General features: G+C 38.8%; 1 protein-coding gene across 2 annotated transcripts in view; it reads right to left on the bottom strand.

The window, feature by feature from the left end:
- Positions 1-6,492: 6,492 nt before the first annotated feature.
- The window catches only part of ABCC4 (ATP binding cassette subfamily C member 4 (PEL blood group)), a 150,774-nt gene continuing 145,880 nt past the window's right edge, over positions 6,493-11,386 (bottom strand). For both annotated transcript variants that reach the window (XM_074911542.1, XM_074911551.1), the window contains one exon: positions 6,493-7,180. In XM_074911542.1, the coding sequence (XP_074767643.1) occupies positions 7,073-7,180 (108 nt within the window). In that variant the 3' untranslated portion in view covers positions 6,493-7,072. The remainder of the gene's footprint in view (positions 7,181-11,386) is intronic.

Below are 11,386 nucleotides of genomic sequence, written 5' to 3'. Positions count from 1 at the left end.
CTTCTTGACAGTACAGAATGAACAAATATCCTCTCAGCTGGGTGGCTGGGGGGGGGGGGGGAAGGGGGTGTCCTCTGTTTTTGGTATCCTGGCAATGTTTTCAACAGACAGTTCAGCAGCACCCGCTTGTCCTATTCTTGCCTGATATTTATGTTGAAAAGAAAACCTGGGCCTGTAATATTCAAGACCAAGCTCTTGTTGATGATGAAACTTTGACTAATATATCTGAGGCTGCATTTCCCACTCAATTTAATGCTGTAAGGTAATTATGGTCCTTTGCTGCAAAATACAGAGCTCCATGAAGAATGTCAACTGGCATGAACAGTAGTAATATTTGCTTTCTCCAGGCTACTCTCAGGATAAATAACTCCTTTATTTTCTCTCTGTGCTTGAATTGTGAGGTACAAAGCTTACTGGAACTAAACACAGGGAATTCTTTTTCACTGTCCCATCCCACTTTAATTTCCCATAGCAAGTCTCCAAATCTAAGAAAAAAAAAAAAAAAAAAAAAAAAGGTGAAAAAAGAGAACAAAAAAAGCCATAGCTTCTTTGTAAGTCTCATGTGCCTGACATGATCCACCAGCCACACTTCAAACAACAAATTCAGATGTCAGAGTGACCAGGTGATGCACATCCCCTTCGTTTCAACACAGTAATTTAAACAGCATAAACTGGGAGCTTATTCTCTGGTTATAGTCAATGCAGAGGTTTCAGCTAGTATTTCAGCACTCTTCTGTTAGGAGCTTTATTCATTTTAAGGAAAGCCTTGGTCTATAGGGAGACTCACTGCCCATATGTTGCACAAGGAGCAGCTGCAGTAGGAATAGCCAGGTACAGAGAGCATCCCATCCAGAGCAGATGTTCACATGGTAGTGACAGCACTGAGGGCAACAGCGTCCTTGGGGAGGCAGGAGAAGCATATTTGCTTTTGTAGAGCTGCTGAACAGCTAAAGCACTGACTGCAAACAGCAGGCCTGTGCGCTGGGGGAGCTGCAGTGTTGGCCACCACTGCCCAGCTGGCTCAGGAAAGCAGGAGTGGACATAAGCAAAGGGATCCTGCTGCCCAGCAAGACTGCAGCTATGCTGATGCAAAAGCCCTGGAGTTGAATCCCCGGCACCTAGTGTTTCTCCTGACAATCACTGAATAAAATGTATAAATATTCCCTGGAACTGGAACCTGAGATTTGCTTCATCCTGGAGGAAACAATCCCCCATGTCATTCACTCATGGCGAATATTCCCATCAAACCCATCTCTGAATATTATGCTTCGGCAATGCAGAAGATCGCCGGAAAGACCCAAGTGGCTCATGGTAAGGAAAGCCTGCAACCCTCTGCCTCTTGCTTCCCAAATGCATGCTCTAAAAAACCAGGGTATCCCATGCAGGAGAGGGACAAGAGCTCCACTGCAGCATTTAACTCAGCCATGTTTGAAGAAAGCAGGGATGATCCAAGTACCCTGCACTAAGCCCCTCCAGTAACTTAGTGTAACATGTGCCCTGGCTCCTGAATGGCAGTGGGACTGCTGCCAGTTTCTTCTCACGGTTACTGTACATTTGAGCATGTGCTGGATCTGTGGCTAAGATCCACAGGGAATTTTTTGTATCTCAAAACGGACTCGGCTATTGATTCCAGGCAATTTTGGGAGTGAGGTGGTGCCAAGCTGCAGACAGTGGGCTGCCCTGGGAGGTGGTGGACTCCCCATCCCTGGGGGTGTTCAAGAGTCGGGCTGACATAGAGCTGAGGGACACGGTGTAGTTGGGAACTGTCAGTGTTAGGTCAATGGGTGGACTGGATGATCTTCAAGGTCTTTTCCAACCTAGACGATTCTGTGATTCTGTAACCCAGTTTCAGAGATCAGAGTATGGACCTATTTCTTTTTATACATTAATATTGCTTCAAATCCATGATCCAGCTTTATACTCGTGTTTATGAAATTCATGCTTGCTTTGTGGGCAGATTCATAAAAGACATCCTTAGCTTTGCTATTTACCACCAGCTCTCTTTGAGGTAAGCAGACAAATCTACCTCAACCATTTCTAAGAGAGAATTGTATTAACATGGGAGCACACGAATTCGGCAAGTGCATGCTCCAGGAGGATGCTGCACATACAGCCTAAGCCAAATCCACTTACAGGCAAGGAAGATAGCTGCATAGCGGTCACAAGGTAGACTTTTAATAGAAACATGAGAAATTTTGAACACATATTCCAGCATCATGTTATAAAAGGACAGATGACAATTCACGTTGCATCAAGTCCTGGAACTCGTTGCACTGGGGGATTATTGACAAATACACAATCCATCTTGTTCTAAAAACTTGCATCATATTTAAGTGCTTGAGACAGTTGGTAGACATAGGAAGAAACTTTGAGCAGTTTTCAGAAATGAGCAGTTTTAGTGTCTTGTAAATTAAGCAACAAACTCAGCAGACATAAGTACAGGATTCAAAGATGACACCAGATACTGGATTTGTGCTGTTAACCCTATTTGCTTCTGTGTCCGTTAACCTTCCACCTTTTGGCTGCCCAGTCCATTGAGCTTACTGCTGCCTGAGGCAGACTGTACCTGATCTGCACTTGTGCAACTGCTGTGGTTCTTCTGTCCCAATTTTTGAAAATCTGTCTGGATTACTTTTTAGCCATTGACATTGAATCAAAAAGCTTGATAACATGATCTGAGAGATCTTAGGCTGCAGACGACTGGTAAAACCAAACTAGGAATTATTATTCTGTGTTATACCTCCAAATGGAAAATTTTCAGCTCTTGGAGTTAATGATACCACCAAGAGGTGTTCGGAGATTTCAGGCATGATCTGACTTGGCTCAGCCCAGCATTTCTGCCTTCAACCACACATTCGCAATAACCACAGGCTTCCGCACGCTTCTAAGAAACACCTTTTATTGTATGACAGGAGTTGTCACGTGAACGTCAACCAAAGATATCATTCCATAGCAATACAAAAATCAAATTATTACACAAATGCAAAAGCCCAAAGCAAAACCAGAGTTAAGATGATGAAAAAGCAATGCGCTGTTACACAATGCAAAACATACACAGAAAGCCACATTCTTCTGCTAAAATGTCAGATGCTCATCGACATCACAGGAAATAAGTTATTTCAAATCTTTCTTTTCTCTCCCCCCCCAAAAAAAATAGGCAAATTTTAAAGTGAGATATTTCAAAGGGTCAGAATAATACAAAAAGCAGCATTTCTAGGAAAGTTTCTATAACATTTGGATCTTTTGCCCCCTTCTAATTCTTCCTGTAATCTTATTTTAAACATGTATTGGGAAGGTTAAAAGAAGCCATCAACACAACTTAAGCAACCGGCATTACTGATGTTGCTCAGAAGGCCCTCCCAATTCCAAAGGGCAGTACAAATGGTACTGCAGAAGACTATGCCTATATGGCGAATAAGCTCTGGTTCACGTCACTAAAAAGAATTTTGCCCTTAAAATAAACAAAACATGAGATAACCAGTCCTTAAGAACTGTTAGTTTTGACTCTCCCAGTGGTCTTTTAAGGAGGGGAGGAGCAAAGATACACAAAAACGAATGTCTGAACAATTCTTGAGATCAGAAGTAGAGGCTATCCCTAGTCTTTTACACCAAACAAACAGCAGCTCTGTAACTGATGATTTTCAGTATTACTTTATAAAATTGTATTTATTAGAAATAAGACTCTGGAATACTTTAAGGCACCTCATGACGAAGAAATATTTTAAAGGCTTGAATAACTCAGAAGATTGAGTTCTTTTTCCAAGATCTCCAAGAAGGAATGTAGCTTAGGGTAACCAGCTTTGCTATTTCCAAATAAAGCATGAAAATTTTCAAAGTGGAAGTTTAGAACGGCTTGAACATTTCTTTAAAAGGAAACATAAAATGCCTTGCCAGAAACATAATTTGTCCATTTAACAGACTAAGACCTTCACCAGAGGAAGGCCTTTCTCATGCCTGATCTGAGTTTTGCTATTCAGGTACACTGCACTTCAGTTAACTGAAATTAAGTGGGTCAATCTTAACCAACACTTGTCTAAAAAGAACTATCAACAACAAAACCAACAAAAGAACTTAAAAAAAATTTCCCAATTAAAATATTTTTGTTACTTTAAACTAAACAGATGATACAAGGCCAGTGACAGACACAAATGACTGGCTATCAGTTGTTCTACTCAGCAATTTATGGGTTTCAAGTGTGATTTTGTAAAAAATTTGTTTTCTCTTATATTGACATTTGATACCTACAGCTAGTAATGTCCTGCCAAAACATGTGAAGAAGCAGAATCAGCATTTTCAGAGATACCTAACATTTTTGTGCACATTCAAAAAGCTACAGGATCAAATTAATTCTAGCTTATAGACTGATAGCTAGATCTGTCAGGGTCTCATACCAGTGAGTCTGCAGCAGCCAGCGTTTTGGAGCTCTGCTCTGAAATATAACTTACCATAGATTCATTTCAGAGCTGAAATGAACTAAAACTGTAATTATACCCTTGGTTTACGCATGCATATCTCCTTGGTTCTGATAAAAAAAAAGTAAACTCCAGGTATATGGCCAGGAGAATGTACTGTTCTCTTAAGAGTATTTAAAAGTCTCAGTGTATTATTATGTATCATACTTACTCTCTTGTAAGAACTACTTAGAAATAAAAAGAATTCACTATTGTAAAACACAGTTAGGCTCTGGATATGTCCACACTGCTCAATAAAAAAGGTAAACAAATGAGCTCAAGAACCAGAGTCCATTAAGTGTCTACACTGCCTTACCGGTCAGCTCACCCCAGCTCTGTTTTGGACCACTCCAGCCAGGTCTTCCCATGACAAATCCTGAGCAGTCTGGACATGGTTCACACCACAGATCCCTTCCAAAAGGCAATTACAGACAAAACCATGCAAGGTTGAGCTTTCTTCATGCTACACAGTCCCCCAGCATTATCCCGTGTGACTCTATGCACTCAAATACTTCTTTATGTCTTCACATACCTCTGCCATACAAACACCACCCTACTAAGCTGCAGAATAGCCCTATCCTTATTTCAGACAATTGAATTGAAAAGGAAACCACAACAAAACACACTAAATAATTGTGAGCTAGGTCCATAAGTGGACTGCATGAGTCTGGAGAAGACAAGGGCCAAGTGATACAGAAAAGTGGATGTGGCTGGTGTGCTCTAAGAAGGATCAGCCATAAGCACTGCTTACATGAGCCAACTGGTGCCATGTGGCTCTGGGGACAGGCAGCTGTGCCTGACTGTCTGCTGTTCAGCACCAGATGTAGCACAAGCCTCATCCTGCGCAGCACTCCATGAAGTTCAGTTCCACTGATCTCAGTGGGATTTCTTGTAGCGTAAGGTGCTACACACCACAGAAGATGTGTCAGAACCTGGCAAAATAACACTAGGGACAAAAGCATTTAATTTTCTAACTTCCTTCTAATGATAGAAGAGGATGATACCAGCAAAACCAGACGCCTGATGTTTGCTTCCCCCCAGTCCTGCCAGGGAAGCTGGCTGGTGGCACTGCAGGTAGTATGAGGCTTTGGCCTCAATTTACTTCTCAACAAGGAAAGTAATTCTGTATTTGAATCAATTATTTGCTGGTAGAACAGCTTGAAATGAGAAACATTTGTGTTTGCCTTACTTTTAGACCACTGGGTGAACACTGGGTAAATAACATTTGTCTTACAAAGGTAATAGCAAACATCTTCAGTATTTTTAAAAAAGCACAGTATTTTCCATGTCCTGAAGAGATCCATTGCCTTCTAGTCTCTTCTGTGCCCTTTAAACAGTAAAATGAATAGATTTCTTTTCTACCGGACCTCAAAGAGTATATATCTCACTAAATATGAAAAAAATCTGAAGCAGCACAGCACTTGCTTGATTTTAAAAAAAAAAAATAAAAATGGGAATAGTGCCTTTGTGTTAAAGTGCTTTGCTGAATCAGGACATAACCTACGAATACAGAACCTCTCTCTCTCACTGCATTCCTCTCACTATCAGCAACAGCCATTCAAAACTACAGGTTGCACTTTCCTACCTATTCTGGTAGGATGGTAACTTCAAACAGCTTGAGTTCAACAGAATCCCTGATGCAAAACTTTAAATATACTAAGGTTACATATTTTTAACATAAATTTAATGAATTTGTTGTGTACCCTGCAGTTACAGCTTTGGCTTGAAGGCACAAATATTAAGGCACAATAAATGCAAATAATGTATACATTTCAATGTGTTGTGTTGAAGATAACTTTGTACTACACAGTATTTAGGTATAATGACATGTCATTCAAACATTTCCTCAAGTTATTTTAATACCTTTTTTTCTTTGATAACCTGGATAAAGAGAGGAATGTGTGTTAAATTATTTAAATATTTCTTCAGTGCAAAATGTGGTAATTTTCTTCTAAAGTATAGAAGACTGAGATTGATTTTTCAGCATTTGGATTTTAGCAAAATAAAAACTAATATTTACATTCATCATGAACAGCATTATTTGAATTATTTATAAGAAAAAAAGTATATAGTACTTTTTGCTATCAAAAAGAAGTATTTTTGGCTTGTTCAATTCTGTTTTCTACCAAACTGCACAGCTACTTATGACAGGTAGAAAGACAGCTACATTAGACAACTAAGCTGTACACTAACAAATCTGCTGTTTAGACACAGCTGTTGTGCTAAAGTGACACTGAAAAAAATTTGGGTTTGCTTTTCCAAAAGAAAAAAGGACACATTCCAATTTTTTTAATAAGCTCCAAATATGCGCCGTAGACCTGTTAGGTGTCCCGCACCTGTTTAAATAAGAGATCTCTACCACATAATTTTCAAATAAAAACCGAGTCTGCCTAATTTCCTTAGCAATACAAACATAATTAGTTGGAAAGAAAAACATATTGCACTGAAATTAAAGAAAGAGGGACAGTAAAAATTTTCTTCTCAGTATTAAATAGGAAAGATGTCCAGTGCAAAGAATCGCCCCCCCCCTTTCCTCTCCCGTTGACACTTGCCAACATTGTCACTGAGTTTAGATGATCTCAGGTTTACATTCTGTGGAAAACAATTAAGGTTATTCGAAATCACAGTGCAGTTTCGGTTATGCATAAGCCTGAGGAAGGATCCAAGGAGGAGTCTGTAGTAAGCTGACCATTCTGAACAACTTCTGGGTAATTCTTGCTGAAGTACACCTAGGAAAAATATCAGATTCTGTGAGTAATTATGCATCAAACACATTTTAGTTTCACATAAAATTTCAGGAGGTAAATACAGTAGAGATAAATACATGTCCTTAAGGAATCCCAACAGGAACTTCTGGTTAATGGCATTCAGTAACTGTATGTCACTGAAAAATTAGTAAAATTACTATATGATCTTACATTATAACAAAGTGTGAGGAAAAATCCCACACAACCTGTAGATCGACTCAAATTCTGGTAATTCAGATAAATAGATATGTTTTATCACTTTATATTAAACTGGTAAGTAAAATCATTTTACTAGCTCAAAACATGGAGATAAATTAAAAACAGGATGACAAAGAAGCTGTGAAATCTTGCGTCTGCACAAGGGTTTCTCATTTTCACACATAAAATGAACACAATGGATTTGGATGTTAATATCAGGTTGTAATCCCTATATTTTACAAACTATGATTGACAACCATTGAAACTTCGAGGTATATGTATGAAATATCCCAGCGTTTAATTTGTGCTGCAGAGCAGTTATAGGGCCTATAGAAATGTGATCTCTGGATAGTGAACCACAATAATGAAAGAAGAAGCAAAAGCTTTAACAATGACTCAACCAAGCAACTTCTCTAAAATGTAAGATGATACCAAATAATAGGACAGTTCTTTGCCAAGCCTTTGAGTTCCTGAATTCTACCAATTTCTAGCTCAACTAGAAGAGATACAGGTTTCCTGATAAATGTATAATCAGAACATAAAGGAAATGAAATGCTGTCAAGTTTCACTGTTCCACAATCATCAGTTTTTAGTAGCTGTATCATATCTCTGTTCCTTGACAGATGCGCATAACAAAATGAAATAATGTCAAGACTTGTGTGCTCTTATCTAAAAATGTGTTTGGGTGAAAAAGGACTTCAAATACAATTTTTTCAAAGAAGAATGTGAAAAGTTTTGTTTGAGTCTTTAAAAACAGAAAATACACTATCTTCGTAAAGCTGACATGTGTCACGAGTTAGGCCTCATAGTCAGACTGCTTTGACTACAGCTTATGAAACATTTCTCCAATTTATATTTGAGAGCGTTGTCAACAAAATTCAGTTTGTTTGATAATAATGTTCTTCTCATATATGAATGCATGTATAAAACACGCGGGATAAAAAAGAAATAGTCATTCTATAAAAACATTCCTGTAAGCACCACTGTCGTTTTTTGTGCACACATGCTAGCGCAGGATATATGCAAGTTTTAAAGAACATTAAGGTCTGATTTGAATCAATAAAAGAACTGGAAGTCCTGTTAAGAGGCATTCCTCAGTAACCAGCCATGATCGGATGCAAGAGAGGAAAGTTAATCAGGCACCTGCCTGCACACACGCTGCAAAGGTGGCAGCCCCAGTTGTATATTTCCATCCCATTCCTGGTTTAAAACATAAAACTTTGGAGTACATTTAATGCAGCTTTTGAATGTGATTTTTTTTAAAAAATGTAAAGTTAATAGAAAACCTTGGCACATTACTAGAGACGTAATGAAATGGCAGCTGCTTTTCAATTGTCTCATCGCAATTCTTCCAGAGTCCAGTCCCTCAGGATATTAAATGCCCAAGTCTTTATACAAGTCTCTTCCACTGCCAACAGAGCTGCAACCCTTTTAAAAGTAATCACTGAGGTGAGATAACACCTAGTATTTTAATATTTACACATCTGTCATAGCTTTAAAATAAAATAAACCTTTTTCCCCTCAAAGTACTCAAAACTGATTGATGGAAAACCAGCCCTATATCCCGATGCCACCAAAGCTTGTGGAAAAGCCTCTCTCAATGCTGCCAGGAGCATGGAGTACACACCAACTTTTGTTTATCTGAATAAATGAGACCTTTTTGGTTTTGCTTTTTTAACTGTTTGATGACTATTTCTCACTTTCCCAGTAGAATTTTCTCCTAATAGCTTCTTGTAAACTGAGCAAAGATAAAAACACAGACTCATGATGCCAAGCACAACTCTACTGCAGTGAGGCTTATGGGCTAGTTAATATATATCCAGCAGTCTCCAGTTTGAGCCATGCTTGCTTTATTTTAGACATTTGCACAAAAACTGGGGATACCAAATGATCCAGAGACACACATAAATAGTAACATTGGATCAATTTAGAAGCCTGAACTAATGTTCCAGCAATAGCTTGATCTTGCAATATTTAGCTAAAATGACTGTGAGATTTTTTTTTTAAATTAGGTTTCTTCAAAGGCATCCAAGGTACTCTTCCAATTTAAGATGTGTAGTCCCTCTTCATTTACACTTAAAGGATACATGCAGAATCAATACTGCTCCAGAAAATGCATTTACATTCTCACCTTACTGAAAGAAGCTCTTGGTACAAGTTTGTTCTACACCAGATTCAGGTCCAAAATGCAATAAATCAAACAGTCATTGCCAAAGCATGGCCACACTCCAAACCATTTTACTGTAATGCCTTCTGAAAAGTATGTATATATGTCATATTACTATTTCTTTTTATGTGCAGCATGCTGTTTTTCAACAACAGAAAAAAAGCTGTTCTTCATAAAAACAGTTCTTAGTAACCACAGTAGGAATGTATGAGACCAACAGCAATACATGTAACAGACTTACTAGTGTAAAAAGAAAAGCCATTGGAATCAGCTCTTCTGACTAAGCAACTTCTCTGAAAGTATGCATGAAACACAAGGGACAGTAATAACAAAAACCCTGAATTCATGTCCAAGTCCTTCAAACAGGAAGAACTTTAACTGTGTTTCTGGGTAGCTGCTGACTGGAGATATAGTCTCTCGATTCCCATATTTTTGGGCTGAGTGTGGATAAGCACCATGCTTTGCATTCTTGGCAGATGCTAAAGCTTGTATCTGCCTTCTAGCCTGGGAGTTAGCAAACTTTTTCATCAAACCACATTTCAGCAGAGACTGGTTCCTGGATCTCTTCCCTTCCTGTACAAAATCACATAACATTGATGTGGTAACTGCAGATGACTATATGGGCAAGTAACATCAGGCAATTATTTTTATGTATTTTGAATTATCTTTGAATGCAATTGTGCAATTGAGGAGGGCTGCAGGGAAGGAAGGAGAGACAGCATGACATGGCTAAATCTCTACAGATGACAGCTGGACAGCTTCACCTCTTGCCATTCCAAGGAAGCTGGCCTTCACTTTACAGACAAATACTGGTCACATGAATTTGAAGCTATCCTTTTAAACATAATTCATATAACCTCCAGATTGTCATACACATAGCATAAAAACCACGGCTAACCCATTCCTTTCTAGTTATAAAATACAAAAAGGTACATTGCATCAATTAAGAAGGACAGCAGGACTCATTGCATAGTCTAGTTAAGGACAAAGCTCTTTCCTCAGTTCTGCAATTAATGCCACATATGAATTTATAGTGTACACTCTTAGCTACAAAGCTTCACTTGAAAAACTCTTAAAAGAAAGAGGTTTCAGCAGCTCTAAAAAAAATCTAAGAATATAAACAGACACTGAAGTCTCATCCCTAATCTTCAAAAAGTCCAGTAAAATAGCCTCCAGACATGAGCACACAGCCTCCATGAGAGCACAGTATTAAATTTTTTTCCAATTTGCTGTTAATGCATCTATTTTTACTAGAAAATAGCCAGGCACCTGCCATTTTGTTCCCTGTCTCTATGTATTGCTTCCTGCCCATTGGTCTCCTGTTTCCCCAGGAAACAGCTTGGAGTTTGCCTTCCCCTAGCTCTGCTCCACACATCCAGCAACTTGAGGAGAAGAAAGCATAAAGGCTAGAGATAAGACCTCTGCCTCATCTTGAGAAGGCTCTCTTAGGTCACTACACGCCTAATACCAGTGCCTTACTTGCAGGCTGAAGTAAAGTTACATGACTATGAAGCAAGTTGTTGTCAAACTGAGCACTGTCAGAGCTGAAACTTCATTGGCACTAAGAAATAAGACCTTGCTCTGGACATCCTGTGTGGTAAATCATCAAAAAAAGAGAAATCAAGACAAAAGCTAGTCAAAATGAGTTCCTCAAACACAGGTCAGTTTTTTAATCTTCTTATCTCTGCTTCAGCTTTCCATCTGAGAAGCAGAGATGCTGTAGCCTCACCTTAGAGGCGTATTATGAAAATTAATCCATTGATCTTTCTTAAACACTTTGATTGCCAGAGGAATGCTCACAATTACATTAATAATTCGGTACT

The sequence above is a fragment of the Athene noctua genome, chromosome 1, assembly GCF_965140245.1.
Source record: "Athene noctua chromosome 1, bAthNoc1.hap1.1, whole genome shotgun sequence".
Classification (NCBI taxonomy): Eukaryota; Metazoa; Chordata; class Aves; order Strigiformes; family Strigidae; genus Athene; species Athene noctua.
This window is presented reverse-complemented; position numbering and strand designations above follow the sequence as displayed.